General features: G+C 46.2%; 3 protein-coding genes and 1 non-coding gene across 4 annotated transcripts; 3 read left to right on the top strand and 1 right to left on the bottom strand.

The window, feature by feature from the left end:
- The first annotated feature begins 7,990 nt into the window (after positions 1-7,990).
- Positions 7,991-11,017, top strand: LOC117867040 (laccase-15). The gene is made up of 6 exons (XM_034751357.2): positions 7,991-8,142; positions 8,278-8,429; positions 8,919-9,166; positions 9,290-9,409; positions 9,503-10,546; positions 10,638-11,017. The coding sequence occupies exons 1-6, from the start codon at positions 8,029-8,031 to the stop codon at positions 10,844-10,846; spliced, it is 1,887 nt and encodes a 628-aa protein (XP_034607248.1). The 5' UTR covers positions 7,991-8,028; the 3' UTR covers positions 10,847-11,017.
- Positions 11,018-12,730: 1,713 nt separating this feature from the next.
- On the bottom strand, positions 12,731-12,813 carry TRNAL-UAA (transfer RNA leucine (anticodon UAA)). Its single transcript has one exon. It is a non-coding gene; the product is annotated as a tRNA-Leu (tRNA).
- A 202-nt stretch (positions 12,814-13,015) lies between these two features.
- Positions 13,016-18,039, top strand: LOC117867039 (uncharacterized). Its single transcript, XM_034751355.1, has 8 exons — positions 13,016-13,430; positions 14,072-14,335; positions 14,682-15,088; positions 15,351-15,536; positions 16,024-16,216; positions 16,371-16,447; positions 16,553-16,703; positions 17,505-18,039. Exons 1-8 carry the CDS (start codon positions 13,119-13,121, stop codon positions 17,799-17,801), a joined length of 1,887 nt encoding a protein of 628 aa, XP_034607246.1. The 5' UTR covers positions 13,016-13,118; the 3' UTR covers positions 17,802-18,039.
- A 280-nt stretch (positions 18,040-18,319) lies between these two features.
- Positions 18,320-19,318, top strand: LOC117867047 (uncharacterized). The gene has a single exon (XM_034751364.2). It carries the CDS (start codon positions 18,446-18,448, stop codon positions 19,145-19,147), a length of 702 nt encoding a protein of 233 aa, XP_034607255.1. The 5' UTR covers positions 18,320-18,445; the 3' UTR covers positions 19,148-19,318.
- The last annotated feature ends 4,586 nt before the right edge of the window (positions 19,319-23,904 follow it).

The following is a 23,904-nucleotide window of genomic DNA, read 5'->3' on the forward strand; positions in this document are numbered from 1 at the left end:
CGGGTTGGTGTTACCAACCGGGACTAAAGCCGGCTTTAGTCCCGGATCCAAAAACAACCAAGCTTTTCGTTGAGGATGGAAAGTTGTTTTTCTACTGGTGGATGCTCCTCTAGCACTTCGTCATTGTTGGTAGCTTTGTTTGGCTTGACTTGCTCTGTGATGTGCTGTGTGTAGTAGTGCAGTATTAGGTTCTTGAATCCTGTTAGGTTGCAAGTGGGATGTGGCTGCATTGACTTAGCACAAGATGCCAGAGATCCGATCTACTGATCTGTTTCTGATAGTTCTTTAATCACGTCTTAATCCAAAAGCTCTCCTTCGCCCACGCATCTGCCATGTGCTTATATCTTCTAGCATTGACATAGACGCGCGCGCGCATGCACCATAACTATTTTTGTATTGGAGCAATAAAAGAAATCTATAAATAAACCTGACATTGACAGTGAATGCACCAGAAAAAAATGATTAAGGAAGGAACCATCCGCCATGTTCCTTTTCTACTTCAGAAATGATTTTTCAAAACAGACCCCTGCATTTCCATAGGTGACTCAAATTGTCATCCGCCTATCACTGCTGTAGAAACATTCATCCATGTCGTCCAATCCGTGCCGGCCCAACAATAACACTATTGTCGAAAGCCCATCTATCCCGGCCTATTCACCGACACTACAAGGATGTGCCGTGTCCTTCGTAAGAGTTTCATGCACAATAAATGTAGTGCCACATCAGCTAATATGGTGACATGACAGTAAATTTAAGAGAGGAGAGAAGGAACAAGTTTCATCTCGATGAAACTCTCTTAGCACCAAAACCAACTCTGAATGCGTCATGAAATTAAATATTATGTGATGTCTATGAAACAACAACATGAAATTATGTATTGGAGGGGTAGTTTTAAACATAATTTTATTTTCTTCTTGATGATATGTGGCTATCTTGAAAATATCGAAATGAAATTCTCCACTAGGATTAGCCTTAGGACCTATTTGGGAGGGGGGCTTGGGCTAAACTTTAGCCCACTCAAATGAAGGGGCCAAAGTTTAGCATCTAGGGTGTTTGGATGGGTGGCTAAAATTTAGCACCTAATGAGCAAAATGACTCCAATACCCCTCCTTTCCTCCTCCCGCGCTGTCCCTCCGGAGATTTTTATGCACCCGTGGCCCATCCATGCTCGCATGCATGCACTGGTCGCTAGCTCCCTTTCTTGTACATATCGATTCCTCTATTCTCTTCTCTCTCTTCTTCTCTTTCTCTTTCACTCTTGATTTAAACAGAGAAGGAAATACTATATCTATTACAATATCCAACAACCATGAAATGAAACTAAAAATACATTATCATTACAACACTTAGATCAATTTTTTATGACCTATTGTACAAGGCATGAGCTATTCCATCTCGAAATGCATTCATGTTGCTATCTTCGTCTCCTCCTTGGGTACTCGTCCCATCTCCTCCACAGTTTGATGTTCTTAGCATTGGAATAAAATTTTCATCACGATCGCACAAATCAAATTCCCTATCGGCAATACCATTATCTCGAATAAAATTGTGAATTGCCTTGCATGCTACAATAATTTTGCTTTGCTTGTGCATTGGAAAACTTGGTATACCCAACAGTATCCTCCACTTCATTTTCAAAACCCCAAAAGACCTCTCGATAACATTTCTAAGGTACGAATGTGCCTAATTAAAGGGCTCTTTCATACCTTTGGGCATTGGACCATTACGAAACTCTGGTAGATGGTACTTCGTACCCTTATAAGGTGCTAGGTAACCGGGACGGTTAGGATACCCTGAGTCAACTAGGTAAAACTTGCCTACAAATGAAGACAAACTTGTTAGGTAAATGAAGTAGACAACATGTATGCACAAATATAAGCTGTATTGTATAGAAACTAGTGTACCTGTAGGAGGATGTGGAAACTTGTCACCGTATTTTTTTATGGCATCACTGAACACTCTCATATCATGGACCGATCCAGGCCATCCACTAACAAAAAATATAAATCTCATGTCGAAGTCACAAATAGCTAGCACATTCTGTGTGGTATATTCATGTCTCCCTGTATATTGAACCACCTTATCACTTGGCACCGCAACTAGTACATGTGTGCCATCTATAGCTCCTATACAGTTGTTGAAATATGGAGCGAGGGTTTTATAATCTTTTGTGCACCGTCTTAAATTCAAGGTCGACTGGCCTAATATTATCTATTTCTAGCTTAAGAATAGTGTATAACACTTTGTCAAACGTACGGCTTATTGTTTCCAATGACCTCACAAATCGATCCTCAACTTGCCTAAGTGAGTGCGGTGCACCAAGTATCCATAGGAACATTCCTAAGGCCTCCACTTTTGACATATCTCTAGTTGCCCTCAAACCATATGACTCAACCAATAAATCATGGAGTTGATGAAATAATGGGCAACTCATCCTAAACATGCTATAACAAGAGGTCATACTTGACAGTGTTTCATTTACCCATTCAATGCCCATCACAGTTGCAACCCTCCTTGGAGCTTTGTGTATGGAAGATTTGTAGTACATACCGAACATTAATAGAAAATTGGCGAACTTCCGATTCCTCTTATGACAGTGCATTATGAACTCCATAGTTTCATCTTCACTAGAGAAATCTTCCCTAGTATGATTATCCTCATCATCACTTGAACACTCAGTTGAAGAATTAGCTTCCTAAATCATAAATAGTGCAACGGTTAGTATTGTTAGAGCATCAGGTTAGCACATATCAATCACTAAGACAGCAACACACTATTCATTTCATTCAAACAGTTCTTAGCAGCAAACAACTCAGTTCATGATAAAACTAACATTACGACACCTCCAACAATGATCACCATAGCTAAACTAATACATCTTGTGTTCCTCGCACCATCTTTTTAAGAAAATCAGCCTAGCTTCAGGACTTGGTATATTGCAGAAAAACTCTCTGTGCAATCCCTCTTTAAAAATGGTCAGACAAGCATACTACTCAACACTATCAGGAGCAGCACCACATTCTAAGGCCAATTCTTGACACTTCTTCAACTCTACTCTTCCCTTCAACTCCTTGGTAGCTTTCTCGTCCACCTTCTTCTTCAATATTTTGTGATGTCTATCATCAGATTTAACCCATTTACTCACTAGCTTGTCCATAACCTGAACCATAGGGCTCTTGGACTTCTTTCCAGGACTTGTGGCGGTGGACCTAGTGCTAGTACTACTAACCCTCTTCCTGCTATTTGTACTAATTAGGCTGTCATCACAATCAAAAGGGAACCTCTGATCTCCATCAAGTTCTTCATCTCCTTCTTCCTCTTCTTCATCTTCTGCTTCAAGTATGAAGGAGGTAGACCCATCTACTACAACCTCATGGAATATCTCCTCTAGTTGATCAATATACTCTGGAGGACCATACTTGAATTTTTTACATTCTGATTTGGAGCCCTGCAAAACAAGTATATGTTCAGGTTACGAAACTCCATAAGGCAGCAACAAATGGACAACATTGAAATGGTACTTACCTTTGTGTTATGATCCCACCACCAATCTGGAGTAGTGACAGTACCATTTGGAGCCCAGCCCAAGCCACTATCTTTCTGCAAGCCCCTCCAGAAAGTGTACAAAGTTTTCAATCCATGTAGCCTATTCCTGAACTGCCTCCTTTCATGCTTCAATCCAGTTGCTAAGAAATATTTTTCTGCAATTGTTTTGTAACCTCTTGCGGACATGGTAGCTTTGTGATAATTCCCTTCTCTAATTTGCTCAACACACAAATTACAGAACAAAAGTGTATTTGGTTCTGACCAAGATGCCTTGTGACCTTTAATCTAGTGCATACACACAAGGATATAAAAAAGTCTACAAGACATCTTAGCTACTCTTACTAGCATCAACACATAAACATTGCATAGTACTGCTGGAACATTGCATACCACCTTCAGTATCAATTGAAGCATGAGTATCAATTGAGTACAACAATCAGCACATAACATGTTTAGATTAGTATCAATTGAAGCATCAACACAACAATCAACACATTGCCTACCATCAATCAATGTACAAAATAGCGGGCTATGAGATTTAGCGTAGAGCTGTGCTCAACCGCTATGGCTTCGCTATAGCCTGCTAATTAGTACAACACTATTGTGGTGGCAGTTAGCATCAAACGCTATAGCGTCGCTATAGCCTCGCTATAGCCCGCTATTTTGTATATTGCCATCAATTCATCAACACAGCAATCAGAACATTGCCTACCATCAATTGAAGCATCAACACAGCAATCAGAACATTGACTACCATCAATTCAAGCATCAACACAGCATAATTGCATACACATATAAGCTGCATCTCAAGTTTAGATCAATACCTTAGAGCCAGGAAAGATCACTCCGACGCCATCAGCAACATCTAGAGCATTTCCTTCGTCAACGTCGAAGAAACCTTCTTCATCAACAATGGCTCCACCACGACGACGCCCACCGGCACGTACACCACCGCGTCCACCGCCGCTGGCACCACCATCAGACGTGGATCCAATTAACAGGGACCTAGTCGCGCGCCCACCACCTCTGCTGGAGCCACTACCGCCGCCACGGATTGCGCCGCCACCTCTGCTTCCCCTGGCGCCACCTCCTCTACTCCCCCGGTGACGCGAACCTTGCTCCCCCCGGTGCTGCCTCCTCTGGTACCCCCTGCGCTGCCACCTCTCGTGCCGCCACTTCCTCTGCTGCCTCCGCCGCCATTGCGAGGCACGCGAAGCCTGAGGGTGCGAGCGCCGCGCCCTGGAGCAACTCCGCCGCCATCACCCCGAAGGAAGTCGGAGTACGAGGTGATGCCGGGGAACTCGTTGAGTTGCGAGTTCAGATCCAAGGCCTGCATGCCAGACCGTGGCCCTTGGTACGACTCCGCTTGAGAGAAAAAGTCGATGCCGCTGGCAGGGAAGGGTGGATCCAGCTGCGAGAAGGCGTCGTCGCCGTGGCCGTTTATGAGCACGCGCGAGTAGCTCCGCGGTGCTCTTCGGGGGGGAGGAGGGGGCCTCTGGATCTGGATCGGCGTGGGGTGGGGAGGACGCCGCCGCGCATGGTGGGGAGGGATGGACGGAGGCGGGGTGGCAACGCAAGGAAGGCGGCAGGGTGGGGAAGAAAGGACGACGACGGTTAGGGGAAGGAAGAGGATGGCGGAGGCGCACCGGCGGAGGGGGCGCGGTGAGGGAAGCGGAGGTGCGAGATCCAGACGGGATGTGGAACGGGAGTGGGGGAGAAGATAGCGGCCCGCGTGCTACTGGAGAAAAGGGATGAGGAACGGGAGACAGGATGAGAACAGGAGTGAGGGAACGCGCGTGCCAGGCGGAGGAGAGAGAAGGGAGTATGGGAGGGCAAGGGGTGGAATTTTGGATAAGGGGACCACTTTTAGTCTCTTTAGTCCATTTTAGCACCTCTTGGAGGGGCTAATGGATTATGGGGGCCTAAAGTTTAGCCTCTCCATTTTAGCCTGATGTGTGGATGAGAAGGGCTAAAATTTGGCTAAAAGGAGGAGGCTAAAGTTTAGCCCCCTCCCAAACAAACCCTTAGTATCTGTGCTGGAGGTTCAGCAAACGAAAGTATCCGTGCAAGCAATCAATTAATGTCCGCACAAGTACCTATCGCATGTATTTTGACTTTAATTGCGCAATGGCATGGTTTTCAGTAAGGCCTTTGACTTTACTATACGAAATCGCGCTAGCAGGCACCACGGCGAGCGGCCTCCTTCAACAAGACCATGTCGATCACCAAGAGATAATCCATGTCATTAATTATCCTATGTGGAGGAGAGATGAAGAGGAGAGATACAAGAGCCATATCTCGTTACTACATGGCAAGCTTTGTTCCGTTCTTGGGTGCACACGTCTGATTGACTGCTGGTAGGAGAATAATTGGGCATCCATCCACTACTGGAAAATTCACCTTTAGTTCCGGTTGGTAAAGGATATAACCAGGACTAACTGTTCGGAATAAAATGGGCTCTCTTTACTCCCAGGTCATTCACACGGGACTAAAGGAGGCCTTTAGTCCTGGTTGGTATTACCAACCGGGACTAAAAATATTTTAAAAAATAAAAAAATGGATCCGGCCGCGCGGCGTGCCGCTCGCAGCCGCCCGTGCGCCGTCCGCTCTGCCTGTAAGAAAGGAAGAGGAGAAGAGAAATAAGGAAGAAGAGAGACTGCTACGCGAGATAAGGGAGGGGAGATAAGGGAGGGGAGAGGATAAGGTGGAGAGAGAGGGGGGACTAAAGGCTCTGATTGGCGAGACGAGACCTTTAGTCCCAACCGGGACTATAGGTCCCTCTTTTATCCCGGTTGGAATTACAAACCGGGATAAAAGGGGGTAGGACTAAAGCTCCCCCGTCGGTAGCCTTCGGTGACTCATTTTTGACGCGGGATTAAAACCACTTTAGTTTCGGGTCCAAAGTCAACCGAGATAAAAAGGGTTAGATGGAAGGTGAATTCTCTAGTAGTGATCGTTGGCACTTGGCAGTGTGCTCGGTGGTCATGATCCGCCAAACCTGTCCGTGACCACACCACTCCACCAGGCCAGTTGCATCCATGCAGATGCAGTCACACAGGCTAGCTGTGCTACATCCAGCCTACAGGGACACTTCGTCGGAGATGAGCAGGATCGTACCCGCGGTGGCATTCAACTGTTGTCGCGGCGCGGCGCGTGCATGTTCCACGCTCGTCTTTCTTTCATTCCTCCGCACGCGGTCCACTGGGGGCGCCTTTTCTTTTCAATTTTGACATAAAAAAAGCTCTTCCTACCTGTTTTATATTAAAAGAAAACAAAAACCGGTACTTAAAAGAGTCCCAGATAAGAAAATACATGGTGGCAATAGACACCCAACGATGGCAAGCGCTTTCTCAACCTCCATAAGATCAGAGTTGTGTACACTCAGGTTTCTGCATAAACTCTCTTAGCTGTGCAAGATCGACCAGCTAATTAATCCAAAGTTTTTTAATTTCCTAAACATTTAGTATACAGCCATGCTTGAGCCACTTACTAGATAACAAGTAACAATGCTTTATAATTAGTGCTTAAATAATAAAGTCTACTGGCGATCAGATCAGATCAGATCAGATCACACATGTAGCCAAAAATAAAACAACATCCATGAAGCAGGCGTGGTAACAAGAGACACTGACCGAATTTTTTTCCCAAATTAACCGACTTACCCATGGTGCATCACAACTGGTTTGTAACAAAAACCGTAAGAGTTTAATCTCTTGAGGGTCTTATTCCGTTTGAACCAAGAAACGGCTGCAGTGGTTATTCCAAAACTAAATTGCATCCAAATCACATATCTAAAATTGCAGCATTCACTAGTGAACCTACCGAAAAATATTAGCAAGTGCCTACATACATGGTGATGGTGTGTATGTTCATGTGTGCAGTAAACCACTGCACTAATGTAAATCAATGGTGGGAGATCTAACCTTCGAGGCCACGGAATGCTAATGGTCAACGGTCCTTTCAATATCTTCCCTTGGGAAGTGTCATGTGGAGAAATAAAGAAACCATCAGATGTTTCTCCTCGTGATTAGTGATTCCATCTTCCAAGATCTTGATCCAGAATGAGCCTGTCATATCTTTGTGTACTGTGTGTTTGTTGTCATCTTGCTTCGGATCCCTAAGTGGAATGCCAGACGAATGTGGACGCACATGCTCTTTGGATGACAACTGATAATACTTTAATGTTTAAATAACAAAGTCTACTACTGATGATCAGATCGGATCACACATGTAGCGAAATAACAAAATAACACGAAGCAGGCATGCTGAATTATTCTTCCAAACCATCATTTAGCGAATTAAAGAGCTAAATTGTCGGTTGGAAGAGTGACACACAATTAAAGCAGCTTAAGGATGTGTCAGCTTCTTCAACGCTGACACGATCTGCATCCTATTCTTCGTCAACACCCAACCATTGCATGGCAAAAGATCTATATATATACTCATAGAAGTGCAAACGAAGAGAAAGCCAGATCAACAAAGATGCAGACCATGGAGAGGCGGAGCTTCCCTGCGTTGGTGGCCGCCACCGTCATCTTATTCCTCTCTGCGACGGCTCAACCAGCAGCCGGGGCCATCGTCGAGCACACATTCATTGTAAGCCTGATGCTCTTTCTATCAATTGATCCATTCCTCATACTGCTAACAAGCATTCATTGTGGATTTGAACAAGGCAACAAGAACATATAAATGCGCCCAATAATTTGATGGAACTTGTATGTATATATGTAGGTGGGCCAGATGAATATGACACATTTGTGCAAGGAGATGCTGGTCGCCGTTGTGAATGGGCAGCTCCCAGGGCCGGTGATAGAGGTTACTGAAGGAGACACTGTCGTTGTTCATGTCGTCAACAAGTCACCCTACAACATAACGATCCATTGGTAAACAATTACTCTCTTGTGTCCATTAATACAATATGCTTATAATTTTTAGTAGGCTTAATTTGTGTGTGAACATCAGAGATCGGCACAAATGTGTTGTTTATGAGTGGGACTTGAGGGTGAATGTAAGGGCACAATACTTGGAGTACAACAAGCTTCTTAGCCATGAGATGAAAATAGGGATCTAAATACTAACAATACATATCATATGTAGGGTGTGGATAGTTGGGGTATGATATCCACAAAATACTAGAGAGCATCTCATCCATACCGTGGCTGGCACCATGAAGCTGACACGGATACGCAAAATGCATGCAGTTTCCTTTTGATCCTTTTTGTCTAAAAATTTGATCCATTATTTGGGTAACTAAATGACTTAAAATCAAAAAGTTTTCAGACATATATAGGTTAGTTTTCAGCAATAATTGAGAAACAGAAAAATTGATTTGTTTGCTACTCAATCTTTACTTTCTGTGTCTTCTTATATAGGCATGGAGTGAAGCAGCAGCTGAACTGTTGGGCCGATGGGGTTCCAATGATTACCCAATGCCCGATCGGGCCAAACAACAACTTGACCTACACGTTCAACGTCACTGGACAAGAAGGCACCCTGTGGTGGCATGCTCATGTTGCGTACCTCCGAGGAACCTTGCATGGCGCCATCATCATCCGGCCAAGACATGGGGTCAGCTCGTATCCATTTCCAGAGCCTCATAGGGAAATTCCCATCGTTCTAGGTCTGTGAATTGTTTGGAAAAAATTTCGACGTTTGCACTGTCAACAACAAGCTACCTGGTTCGTGATGTTTTTCCAGCAATTTGTGAGCTGAAGTGTTGTTGTGATTGATCTTCATTTGGCAGGGGAGTGGTGGCAGATGGATCTTCTAAAGGCATCGATGGACATCAAGGACAGTACGGCTGATGATGACCCCAGTGCAGCCACAATCAATGGCAAGCTTGGGGATCTCTACAACTGCTCTGGTAATGAACTATTCTACATGCATGCATAATTTTATAAGAAATGAAGCTTTACTTTTGTTGAATACTAATAGAGTGTTAGCTTCATCTCTGAAGGTGTCAAGGAAGATGGCTTCGCGCTGGACGTGGAGCCAGGCAAGACCTACCTGCTGCGGATAATCAACGCTGCACTCTTTTACGAGTACTACATCAGGATTGCAGGCCACAAGTTCACGGTGGTCGCTGCCGACGCAAACTATGTCAGCCCCCTCACCACAGACCTCCTCGCAGTCGCGCCTGGCCAGACGTTGGATGCCTTGGTGGTCGCCAACGCCGCCCCAGGCAGGTACTACATGGTCGCTTCGCCCAACCAGCCTCCTAAGCCCGATTTCCAGCACCCAACGTTCACCACGAGAGGCATAGTTCAGTATACCAACGAGAACCATAGCAATGGAGGTAGCTCAGGTCCAGGAGCCGAAGGACCTCTATCCCGGAATCTTCCAGTAGTGGCACCTGAGATGCCGGATGAACACGACACGATGACATCGTACTACTTCCACGGCAAACTAACCGCCCTGCATCCCTCACGGTCCCTGCCGGTGCCGGCACGGGTCGATGAGCACCTGCTCATCGCGCTTGGCCTGGGCTCCGTGTGCAAGAAGCGAGGCCAGTCTTGCAAGAGGGGGGAGAGCGAGGAGACATTGACCCTGGCAACCATGAACAACATCTCCTTCGAGCTTCCTGCGGCTACGGCGGCGGGACCGCTCCTAGAAGCGCACTATTACAACACCGGAAGCTTGGACATGCTGCGAGAGCTTCCCGACCGACCACCGAGGATGTACAACTTCACCGACCCCTCGTTCATACCATCAGGACCCCGGGAGGCAAGCCTAGAGGCGACGTCGAAGGCGACGATCGTGCGTCGGTTCCGGCATGGCACCGTGGTGGAGGTGGTGTTCCAAAGCACGGCGATGTGGCAGAGTGACTCCAACCCGATGCACTTGCACGGGCACGACATGTTCGTGCTCGCGCAAGGGCTCGGCAACTACAATGCAGCAACGGACGTGGCGAAGTACAACCTCGTGGATCCACCGGTGAGGAACACCGTCCTCGTCCCAAGGCTCGGGTGGGTTGCTGTCAGATTCGTCGCCAACAATCCAGGTACATGCATACAAGATTTCATGACCTGTCTATTTGGTTATTATGTAGTTAGTAAAGCTACAAATTTAGTTCTGTCTTGTGAATTTTACAGGTGCATGGTTCGTGCATTGCCACTTTTCATTCCACCTGTCGATGGGAATGGCCGCGGTGTTTGTAGTAGAGGATGGGCCAACAGTCAACACGTCACTCCCTCCACCACCAGCGGATTTTTTGACATGTTACCGTAAAAACAATCCTGTGGCGGATGAATTTGACATCCGATCTACAAAAAGCGAAATCCCGGACGTAACTGGAGCCTAAAAAGATGATTCCGGCCATCATTGTTGTGTCACACACAGAGCCAGGAGCTAGCTTTGTACTACATTTTTCTGCATGTTGGGTATCTACCTATCCATGCATGCATGAAATGCATTCGATCTTGCAATAAAACTTCCAGTATTACTTTATAAATAAGGATATTATCTTGTTGTATATGTTGTCTACACATTCATGCCCACATCAAGTGTATTTAACCAACGTATAAATTGGCTCTTGGAAACTAGCGATACAATATAGATATGCGACTGTATAGCATATTGCTATGTAGGGCATATGTAATATATTCGATGATATATTGCCTGAACATTATTAATAAAGGGTCAATCAATCCGCTCAGACATCTATGCCACCAACTCACAAGTCTGCGTGCTGTGCCTCTACCACCCAACGCCGGCGGCTCCAGTGTCACCATCCCCTGCTTCTTGGAGCCCCTATTGACGTCCTTCCACAATTCAACCACTTCTATCCCGCTAGGCGGCTGCATCGTCACCAACCCAAACTCCAGCCTCCCCCGGGCTTCACTGCCACAACAAAGGTGCAGAGGAGAGGTTTGCATCGCGCTGGGGAGCATGAAGACGTCTTTCTGTTGCAAAAGATTGCTCTCCATTTCCTTGAAGACTTCCTTTTGTTGGCCCAGCTTTCCTGTGGGGCGGACACGGCAATGGTGAGGTGGGACATTGGCGGCACCGCCTAATGAGGTGGTAGGAGATGCTGGTTGGGAAGGGATTGAGGCAGGTATGTCAACCTTTAGCGATGTCTATGTTGGGCTGAAGTGGACCCAACACACTTCCAAAGCTGTGCAGGGTAGGATGTCTGGGTAAGGAGGAGCATTGGTTAGGAAGGTCAAGGTCAAGGAGCAGTCGCGAGCGCCGCCAACCATCAGTGGTGGTGGAGATGGGCGGTGGCATGGCTGCATGGAGCGGTTATGTCGAGTAAGAAGTAGATAGGAGCTCTCGAGAAAGTAGAAGAGAAGATGATAAGGTGAGAAAAGAGGTGAACTCTATCCATGTTTGTGGTGGTAAACCACTTATGGTACTCCCCCTACCACGAGAGATGTAAGTCTGATTTACCATAAGTGCAAAAATTTGTGCAACCGAGGTTATTGATCAGGGCTCGCCAAAAACTCGGCATACTTGATTGTGCCTAACATTAGCTGGCATTTGCCTCTCGACAAACTAGCGGCATGCTGCATAGGCATCCACTTAGATTAATTATGGGACGTTTGGATGCATGTCAGGGGCGTGCCCTACCAAAGGTATTGGCCAGTTAAAATTTGGGGGATGGATCGGCCACGTAAGATCTGACCATGATTGTCTAAAAAAATGAACTGCGTGTGGGCATGCAGGCCAGGATGAGCCAAATCGGAGCCTGCATCCAAATGTCATGCATGCTCAGCTCAGCCACAGTCAACGACCAAAATTTTGCAATTCCATCGCATACCTCCAACCAAACGCATCCTATATCCTTGCCATATCCTGACAAAACATTGCGAGGCAAATAGAACTATTCGCAACAGCTGTACTAGCCACTAGAGAGTTATAGAAATGGTAATCCAAGTCCACGGCTTGGAGAAAAAAGAGTTAAACTTCCGTTATTGTGGGTGGGTAATAAATGTATAAATGAGTTCAAATCATAGGCAAAATAAACAAAAAAAAAGAGCGCAAAAGATGTTGGTGAACAAAATGGTTTAAAAAAAAGTCTTCCACACAAGAAAACAATAGAGGTTAAAAAAGAACATAAAATCAAATTGATGTTGGCGAACATACGGACTGTCCTACACACAAGAATAGTAAAAGAACAAGAGGACTTTTTTTTTGTTTAGTAAAAGAACACGGAAAGGTTAGAAAAACAAAATAAAATAGAATTTGCTGGCTGTGGGGTTCGAACCCACGCGCACTTATGTGCAGAAGATCTTAAGTCTTCCCCCTTAACCACTCGGGCAAACCAGCTGTTTTGAAGACTTTTACCCGTAAGGTGTTAATTATTTCAATATTTGATACAGAAGTACCCTCCAAGACCGAGAATTCACCAATCAAGTCCTCGTAGTAGCTAAAATTGAAGTTTCCACATACCTTGAGGACTAAACCGAAAACCACCGCCGAATACGTTACCGCGCGAGCACGCTTGCCTCGCGACTCTTCCACCGCGCCCCCTCCAATTCCTCGAAACCTCACTCCACACCCTCGCCCACCGCTTCCCCAATTCCTGTCCTGATCCCCCCACACCGGCCGGCATCGCCCGCCCCCCGCCGGCGATGCGGGGCGCCGACCTCATCAACCCGGCGCTCCCCGACGAGCTCCTCGACGACGTGATCCGCCGCGTAGGCGCGGGCCCCGGTGGCGGCAAGCGCGACCTCGACGCCTGCGCGCTCGTCTGCCGCCGCTGGCGCCGCCTGGAGCGCGCCTCCCGCCGCTCCGCGAGGCTCGCGGCGTCCGGGGAGCGCGCCGATGAGGTGCTGCGCCTCGTCGCCGAGCGGTTCCCGGCGCTCGCCGACGTGTCGGTGGACGAGCGCCTCACCGCGGCCGGAGTCGTCGGCGCCGTGCCCAGGTCGCGCCGCCCGCGCCAGGTACGTCAACTCGTCCCTTCTGGATCTGGTGCCGGGTTCCTTGCTGCCGCACGCGGATCGCGAGAAATGTTGCGTCTTTTGGCGATATTGTAGTGATGCGGATCCGGGATCGTTCGATATGTAGGAAGTTCTGAATTTTGAGCTGGTTCTACATTATATATGGGAAACTTGGTCAATGTAGTGGATTTTTGCTTTAATTGACACCAATTCCCCAGACATCAAACAATTCCTTGACTTTGAAATTTCAACCATGGGACAGAGGAATTTTGTAGTGTATAGCTATGCAACAGTAATGCTAATGCACTTTGTTCAGGTCAAGGAACTATTGGTGTCTGTTCACTAACTAGCTTGAATGTACCTTGGCTGTCAAGAAATTGCCAGGTTGCTAGAGTAGAAACAACTTAGCTGCATATGGTTGGGACATACTACATTAATTTGCTGGCATTCTTCTAGTCCAGATAGATTTTTTTTTTAAATATGTCTTTCTCAAAGCCTGCTGCAGTCCAATTTGAAAGAATTCTTAATATAGTTTTCTCAAAGCCTTGTGCAGTCCAATTTGCCAGGAATGTATAATACAGTCTTTCTCGAAGCTATTTAACTCCTGTGTTATATGATACACATAGTGCTTGTCTTGAATGCAGGCGCCTACTAGTAGCCCATTTCGGCGCCGGAGGAGGCTGCCCCTTGCTTCAAATTCCGTTCATATAGCCCCATTCCCATTGGACCAACCAGCTGGTGATGATGGATCAGAACACAGCTGTTTGACTGATGTTGGCTTGACTCATCTCTCAAGGGGTTGCAGAGGCCTCGAGAAATTAAGTCTAATATGGTGTTCTGCCATATCCTCAACAGGCTTGGTGAGGATAGCAGAGAACTGCAAGAATTTGACTTCTTTGGATCTCCAGGTAATTCAGTGTTCTCTATTCTTCAGATTTTGCTGTGTATCCAGGTCTTATCTTTTTTTTTCTTTTGGGTACTTATAGAGGATCCATGTAATATGGTATATGTAATGCAACAGTATGGAAAATTTTGGTTGAAGTTTTTGTTCCTGGTGAATTGCAGATTATTGCTTTTCCTTATTTAATAGTTAAAAGAAAAGACTTATCTGAATGACACATTTTTCAATCTGATACAAATGTCCTTTTGTCTAGTTCCATCCACAATTCTCCATTTATCTCAATCCATATATCTCTTCTTAAGTGGACCTAGTATATATTTTTGGTTGAAGCTTGAGTAAAAATTTAATTGCAGGCTTGCTATATTGGAGATCCAGGACTCATTGCTGTCGGGGAAGGATGCAAGCAACTTAAGAATTTAAATTTGCGATTTGTTGAAGGCACCACAGATGAAGGCTTGATTGGATTGGTAAAAGGCTGTGGGCAATCATTGGTCTCTCTTGCAGTTGCAACTTGTGTTTGGTTGACTGATGCATCTTTGCGTGCTGTTGGATCCCACTGCCCTAACCTAGAAATTCTGTCTGTGGAATCAGATCGTGTTCAAGATGAGGGAGTAATATCTATTTCTAAAGGATGCCGACAGTTAAAAACTTTAAAGCTACAGTGTATTAGTGCTGGGGATGAGGCCTTAGATTCTATTGGCTTATTTTGTTCGCTTTTAGAAAGCCTGTCACTCAACAACTTTGAACGATTTACAGACAGGTAGTCAGTTTAGTTGCACTCTCTAATCAAATATTACAATTTATAAATGGCTGAAGTCCATTTTTATATTCCAGTATCAGTTTTGATTGGTCTCTATGTGCTAGGATAAAGAAATTTGTATATTGTCATATTTCCCATCTTAACTAGGATGTTATGTATCCCTATTTAATGCTTGTCATGGAATCAAGTATTCTTGTACCATGTGCTTCAACTAGTTTGTGAGTTTCCTTAATGATTTGATGACCAACTTTTGTAACTGCAGGAGCCTTTCTTCCATTGCCAAAGGGTGCAAGAACCTCACAGATCTTGTTCTCAATGATTGCCAGTTACTAACTGATAGCAGCCTTGAATTTGTAGCTCGTAGCTGCAAAAAGTTAGCACGGTTGAAGGTCAATGGTTGTCAGAACATGGAAACTGCTGCACTGGAGCACATTGGGCGATGGTGTCCGTAAGTTCCTTGGTGATAACTTGATATATTGAAATTTCCTTAGTTCAGTTAACACTTCGTAGGCATTTATTCTCCTTTTCTGGAACAGTTCTATATTAATAAATTTTGCTTTAGTTCAAGTAAGTGGTCCGCAAGTTTGTTGGTGACAATGTAAATTTCCTTAGTTAACAGTCCTAGGCATTCATTATCCTTTTCTGGAACAGTTTCTCTTATATTAATAAGATGTGCTGTAGTTCAAATAAGTGGAACTGTATTTTGGGCAGAAGGGACTGATTAAAAAAATATGTTCGCAGAATGAATGCATAAAATAATCACAGTTTTCCTGCCTATCATGTTTTGAACAATGTAGGCTTCCATACTTTATATATGTGTGTGAAAATGCAATTGTTTTGCTTGTACAGTTCTTTCATTTGTTTAGAGGTTTTTTAGCAGTATTGATAACTTTTGTTACAACAACGGTATATGATGCGGGGTCCTATTCAAACAGGGGCCTTTTGGAGCTCTCTCTAATTTTTTGCCCAAGGATCCAAAATAGTGCATTTCTGGAGATTGGGAGAGGCTGCTCCCTTCTCAGGACTCTTTATTTGGTTGACTGTTCAAGCATAAGTGACAGTGCCTTGTGCCACATAGCTCAAGGCTGTAAGAACTTAACAGAACTTTCTATCCGGCGTGGTTATGAGGTACTTTCCAAGTTTCCATTGACTTGACACTAGCCTAGCATGCATAGTGACATATAACAATATTTTCTTTGCAGTCTTTATTTGGTTCTGTCCAGTTTGGAACTTTGAATGGTGTTCTGTTTGTATGCTTAAATTTTATGCATTTGGTATGCAGATAGGAGACCAAGCATTGATATCTATTGCTGAGAATTGTAAATCGCTTAAAGAGTTAACACTCCAGTTTTGTGAGAGGTAAATCTAATCATGAATGTATGATGTGCCATGTCTTATTTATTTGGCATTCCCATGTGTATCGTCCCTTTATTTTGAGTTTTGAATCTTCAACATCCTTTTCAGGGTATCTGATACAGGGATGTCTGCAATTGCGGAAAACTGCTCTCTGCATAAGTTAAACTTGTGCGGGTGCACCCTAATTACTGATAGTGGGCTGACTGCAATTGCCAGAGGATGCCCTGAACTAGTCTACCTGGATATAAGTGTTCTCCGGGTATGTCCTTTAGCTATGTCACTGTATTCCTTATTTGAAAAGTGTCCAAAATTGAGTAAAAAAAAAGAATCCCCTCCTTCAGTTTACTCTGAGTAAACTGTGTATACTGCAACGGCAACAGAACAAGCTGTTTGGATTTCAAATTAGAAAGTTACCTCCATTTTGCCCCGAAGAACACTTGAAGCACATTTCACGGTACTAAACCTGGTAAAAACCCACTAGTTTTATACCTTGGCTCTGCTTACACTATAGTAAACCACAAATATTGTAACTTGAAAAAGTTACCTGTGCATCTATAGGGGATTAATAAGTGCAATTGAAACATGAAAATAACGAATAAGACGATTAAGGAAACACAAATGGATTTCTTCCCTGTAAAACTACAACAGTCTTGAGACAATATAACAGCTATGCAAATACATTTTTTTTCAAGAAATGATTTCTTCTGCATCACCCAACAAGCAAATCTTGCATTGGACTAAACAATTTCATGCAAGGGATCAGCAATATCATCAGCAAGTCTAGGTGTTAAAAACTTGTAGCTCGTTTGAAAAGAACCTGTTCACCTCAACCTCCATGATAGATCCCCCTTATATTTTTTAAACTGTACCAGTTCTTCAGTTGCTTTAGTAGACAGTTCTTTTTTAATAATCCACAGACAGCGGAATAGGAATCATGCTTTTGTTCTATATATACAGCAATGTGTTCATAAACAGTTGTATGCTATCCATACATATAGCAACGTGAGCATGCTTATTCCATCCTTTCTCTGATGACATGTAATCTTGCTTCAACATGCAGATCATAGGTGACATAGCACTTGCTGAGATAGGTGAAGGCTGCCCAATGCTCAAAGAAATCGCGTTCTCCCACTGCCCGGAGGTGACTGACGTCGGTCTGAACCATCTCGTCAGAGGGTGCCTGCAGGTGGAGTCATGCCAGATGGTCTACTGCCGGCAGATCACCAGCGCCGGTGTGGCGACCATCATCTCGGGCTGCTCCAGGCTGAAGAAGCTCCTAGTCGAGGAGTCGAAGGTGAGCGAGAGGACCCGGCGGAGAGCGGGGCCCGTGTTGTCATTCCTCTGCACAGGCCTTTAGGTTCAGAAGGGAAATAAATCTGTGCGCAGTATCAACTCCTTTGTTACCCAGAAAGCTTCTCTTGTGTGTGTGTTGCTGTGTTGTATACCATAGCATCTTTACCTCAAAAGTCTTAAGTGTTGTATGAACTATTTACCCCCAAAGTGTTGCACAGAACAAAAATGTTGTACCAACTATTTACCAAAAAGGCATGAATAATAAAATCAGATGAATAAAATGGCATGACCTCCATTGTACACTCGATAGTTATATAAACATTTTGAAAGTTTGATGGGATTTTTACCTAAAATGTCGAGTACTTTTCACCGGAGGTGCTTGTTGCCGTATTCCAGTGGCCAACGACATACCTTCCTTTTACTTTGCGTCGCTTTGGCCTGCAATATTCCAAACGGATGGCCGTCTATGGCATCTGGAATCGCTTGCTGTCTTTTGCCTCCTGAAGACTCATCAGGTAACATCAGACGGCTCTTGTTACTGCAGGTGCAAGAAACGCATGGATTCTTTGCTGCTGTGCTCACGGCCTGCTTCGTCCCTACGCTACCTGTCGGCTACTTTGTTGCTCCCTATCCGAACGCAAACATGTCGAGGCATCTATAAAGTGTACGTCCTCCGTCTTCGCATCAAGGATCACACAAGAAGAAGCAATGGAGAAAGGCGGCGGCGGAGGCAGCGACGACCCGGCGACGAGGGCGGCCGGTGGCATGTGCGACCGGTTCCTGACGTTCCTGACCAGGAACTTGACGATGAGCAGGGTGAAGAGCATCGCCGATGGCCCGAAGAATGGCGGCGGCGCCGGCCAACCTGCGATGGAGGGGGCAGAGGAGGGCGAGGAGGAAGACGAGTTCGCCATTCCAATCGAGAGGGCCGAGTTCGACTACGAGTTCGGCGGCGGCCATGGCGACGGAGGGTACAGCAGCGTGGCGACCATCCTTGAGGAGAGCGCCGCAATGACGACGACGACGACAAGGGACGTTCCTGAGCCGAAGACGGGAGCCGCCGCTGACGGTCCGGTGGGGCCAGCGCCGGCGGCGATGGCGGTGGAGGAGACGAAGGTGAGGAAGTCGGTGACGATCAAGGAAGACCGGCTGCCCGAGCAGGAGGGCGGCGCCCCGGCAGCGCCGCTGGAGCGGAAGAGGTCTCTGTTCAAGAAGCGGCAGGCGTCGTCGGTCGGCGGCGGAGGAGATGACGAGCAGCGGGTGCCGAGGCGGAGCGGGCTCCGGCCGCGGATACCGCCCGTGCTGCGGGTGCCGTCCAACATCAACGAGCGCTCCTCCACCTTCATCGAGGAGCGCAAGAAGAGCTTCGTCGGCCGCGGTGGCGGCGCCAAGCCGGCGCCGGACAAGTGAATTGAACGACCTCATCGCCGTCGGTGCAATGCATATAACGATTTGTATGTTCGTGTGGGTTTGGATGATGTACTATGATTGCTCACTGATCGTGTCCAAAGTTTGGGCTCGCTCGATCGATCGTGATCAACTAACTGTGAACACGTAACGACATCTCGTCTGGTTTGGATCGATCACCAAATGTTCTGCGTGTTGCGTTAGTTTTCGACGTTGCTGTCCACGCGAGGCTCTCATTTTGTAATAAAAGGCGATCGTACCACTAACCTTCTTCCTACCAAAAAACCTACTCGATATATAATGTTACGTGAACGTGCATCGCAGAGCAGAGCAAAAACCAGAGAAATGATCAAGTTGCAAACTATGAAGAGCCGCCGGAATCTCCCCGCTGCTGTCATCGCCGCTGCTGCCTTCGTCTTCTTCTTCTCCGTTGCGGCTGCGGAGCTGGTCGAGCACACCTTCGTTGTAATCACACGATGCCCTATCTCTTTCATGAATTTGTTACATCACAGTCTCATCGTATTTCTCTTGATTTGAAGAACACACAAGGCACAATCACTATATGCATGTGTATATTCAGGTGAGCGAGATGAAGATGACGCATACAGCAAGGAGACGCTGGTCACCGTGGTGAACGGGCAGCTGCCGGGGCCGGCGATCGAGGTCACCGAGGGAGACTCCGTCGCCGTTCGTGTCGTCAACAAGTCGCCCCACAACATCACAATTCATTGGAAACCTACACAAGTGTTGATCCAGACTTGACTAGGATATGGTCACCGAAAGACTTGTAGTAACTTAATGCCGGCAATTCAGAAATATGTTCCGAAATGAATTTCAATTTTTTTTTGTCTTTTCATGACGCGGGCATGGAGTGAAGCAGCGGTTCAGCTGCTGGGTCGACGGGGTGCCGATGATCACGCAGTGCCCCATCAGGCCTGGCCGTAGCTTCACCTACCGGTTCGACCTGCCAAACAGGCCCAAAATCCATGGTAGAAGGTTGGTGTTATTGCTCGGTACTAAAAGTCTTTCCACGAATTACTTGAAAAGGAAAACATATCTAACTCCATCACATGTACTGTGTAAGTGAGATGGTGAGGAAAGTTCGAGTGAGGCTTGAGATCGTGACCATTTCGAATCCCACGGACGTTGCACGTGTGCGAGCCTCCGAGGGTTTGTAAATTTTTCCCCTTCTACCCTCCTTCCCTTTCATGTTTGGAGGAGTAACATCCCCAATGAGATGTGCGGTCATCAATGTGGGCAGTGTTAGTTCAAGCTGCTTGTAGAGATAGAGGAAAACTACAGGCTGGAATCAACGTGGACAGTGTGTTAGCACTATGACTGTGGCTAAAACAGCTTCGGCTGTACTTCTCTGATGGAGCGGCTTTTTTAGCTCTCTGGCTTGTCCGATTGGAAAAATGTTTGGCAAAACGGCTTCTCTTGCTTGTTTAAAATAGGTAATAGTGTGAAATGTCCATACTACCCTTAGCTTTTTTTCTTTATTTTTTCTCTTCTTGTCCTATATTTCTTTTCTTTTCTTTCCTTTTCCTTCCTCTTTTATTTTGCTTTCCCATTCTCTCTTTCTCCGCTCGTTCGGTCCCCACGCCAGCACCGCCGTCTGCTCCACGCCACGCCGCCGCCCCTACCTCTCCTGCTCCCCCGTGCCACCTGTGCCGTCCAACCTCACTGCGCCCATGCTTGCGCCCTTCGGCCCTGCTCCGCCGCACCCGCTCCGATTTCCCTGCTGCCGGCACCCTCCGACCTTGCTTCCTCCACACACCGCTGGCGCTCACCGCGTGCGCTTGCTTCCCCGTTGCCGGCGCCCTCCAGCCGCACCTCCTCCCCTACGCTGGCACCATCCGGCCGCACCTACCCCTACGCTGGTGCATGCTCCGTGATGCCTCCAGGCCTGCCTGTTCCCCACGCTCGCCGTGGAGGGGGCAAATCGGGGACTTAGGCCCAGCGATTGAGATGAAGCCGCGGGGAGCCGGTTTTTTTTCTCCCACAGCACCGATCTACTCTAGAGAGTGGGGATTCCGGGGCTCCTTTGGTGGAGCTATTTTGCTCATGATCCTTTGGCAGGACTTCACCTGAAGCTGATGGTGAAGCCGGTTAGGGCCCTGCAAAATGGGACCTTAGTCGTGCGGACAGGTCTCCACGGGTACAAAGCAATGATGATGCAGAGATGTGGACCGTCACAATGACAATCACGTTGTCATACTTGACAGGTCTCCACGAGTACACAGGGAGGACAATCACGTTGCCATATTTGACGATGGGGACAGCTCTGCCACTGCTGCTTCGTCTCTGCAGACTCAAGAAGCAAAGATACATGTACGACATGAGTATCATGAGTTCCATCTTCTAAACAAGATAAGAAAAGGTTTTTTTTGGGCAAAAAGAGATAAGAAGAGTTACAGAAAGCTCTCTAGCAATGATTTGATGTCACGGAAGTATTTTTTTCTTAAGTAACACTAAAGAAATTATTTTCCAAAAATGCTTCGCACTGCTGCACTATGGGTTTGATATTTCTAAAAATTTGATCATTTCTTGACGTCCACATGCTCCAGCTTATCAAGATTTTTTTTAACCACAAAATATTTTAGTACCGGGTGAATGATCCGATACTAAAAGGTGAGCACCTTTAGTACCGGATTCGTGGTGCCAGTACTAAAGGCAGGTTGTACAACTCCTTTACCCGGTACTAATTCTTGGGTCTGGAGTAGTGCTTGTATGCTAGTTATTACTTTGGATATGTGTTTGATTCTTTTTTTCCAAATTGGTGCACAGTTTATGACACGAGCCTCAAAAGTATGGATGTAAAAAACTTTCAGTTCTGTATAAAGTTTCGATACTAATTAGACTCAAAAGTGGGAATGCAGAAATTAAAGGTTTCTAACTATGGATCTTGACCTGTTTAAAGTTCAGTGCAATGTTTTGGAATTTGGATATGGACCCATAAAGTCTGGATGTTGACAATTTTCTTCCTGTGACTTCAAAGAGTTTTTAATTTAAGTTGAAAGTTCAACTATATGTAAGTCTACAGTTAGGAAACTGAAAGTAAGGTGCTTTTGATATTTGAAACTTTTTTGTGCTTTTGATATTTGAAAGCTTTTCAAAAATATAGAATGGAGTTTTGTAACTATGATATAAAGTTGACACGAAGAGAGTTCTGCATGTGGTTTGGAAGTTGCTCTAAATTTAGTGCAAAACTTTATGTAATTCTAAGATTAGGGATGTCGAAAAGTTTTGTGGTTGGGATTTCAATGTTTGTTTAACTTTAACCCATTTTTAGTTTAGGATCTTTGATTCTAATTTTATTGAATGTTGGAAGTTGGATGGACATTAGGAAATCTAGCTTGCTAGGTGTGCATTAAATAGTCAGCGCCCAGGAAATCCTCGACTTTCTCCATGGCCTTTGCTCCTAGATGTCCTCCACTTTCCCCATCGTCTGAAGATCAGCATCGTCAAGCTGCAGCTGCTTGCAAAGGAAAACTGAGGTGACGACAATAGGCGGGAGCATCAATGGAGGCGTTTGGTCATCAACGTGGACATATATTGTGTTTGTCGTGCATCGTCGTCAAGGTGTGCTTGCTGCAGAGATAGAGGAAAACTACAGAGATGTTTGGTCATCAAGGACAATACAGAGGTGTGAACCGTCGCAAGGACAATACAGGGAGGCCATTATCTTTTTTTTTTTGTCACGCATGCACCTCGTGAAATGAATAGAGATGAACAGGTAAATAACCAAGAAGCAAAATCCAGGATGCCCGTCTGTGTGCTCATAGGTCAGCCATCGTACTTTCTCGTGCTTCACGTGCAGGGGACGGGACTGTTCCTGACAATGACAATAACATCGCATGCGGTGCCCCATCTAGCTAGCTGACAGAAACACGCAGGCTAGCTGTCTGGTATTCCCTTTTATTTTCTGGTCATGTGTTCAGTGTCCTAACATTGATAGATGCTTGCTGGTGCCTGACAATGACACAGGAAGCGTTTGCTTTACTTGCTCGGTCCTGTATCGCCTCACTGAGCGAGGCTACCGAGCACGCGCTCCTGCTTGATTCCCTTGCCTGAGTGTCTTGGGTTTGTGCGGGCAAGATTTGGCTTGGGCCGCCTCGCCCGCCCCGGCAAGCTCCTCGTTGCTCGCGCCGACGAGGCGAGGCGAAGCGAGGCGAGGAGGCAACGGAAGCAAACGCGCCCCACAGTAACATTATTCCTGGCTGATCAAGCTGGTAGAGTGACTGAGGGTACATTTGGTTTTAAACAGAGCTTTGCCTCACCTCGCTTTGCCAGGCAAGGCAAGCCTTGCTGGCGCCGGAGAGCCGTTCCGGCTCGCTTGCTTCAGCGAGCAAAAACTTGCTCGTACAGGTCCCTAGGCACCACGTCAAGCAAACCAAATGCATTTGCTGCTCCGACTTCTGTGCAAGCAAGGCCAGACGAGGATTGCCGCTGCATCCAAATGCGCCCTGAGTCAGCACATCCATGTAACTTTCACTAGTAGAGAATTGGCCTTTAGTCCCGGTTGGTAGGGTGCATATCTCCCGAAAATCCATCCGGGATAAACCAACCGGGACAAAAGGGGGGGTCTTTAGTCCCGGGTCTTTTAACCGGGAGTAAAGGTCCACTTTTAGTCCCGGTTGGTGACACCAACCGGGACTGAAGGGCCTGCCACGCTAGGCGCGGGACATGCCCTTTAGTCCCGGTTCGAACCTCCTTCTTGACATACATTGCTGCTCGGCGGAGAACATCCTATGCGAGAT

The sequence above is a fragment of the Setaria viridis genome, chromosome 8 (assembly GCF_005286985.2).
Source record: "Setaria viridis chromosome 8, Setaria_viridis_v4.0, whole genome shotgun sequence".
NCBI classification, from domain to species: domain Eukaryota; kingdom Viridiplantae; phylum Streptophyta; class Magnoliopsida; order Poales; family Poaceae; genus Setaria; species Setaria viridis.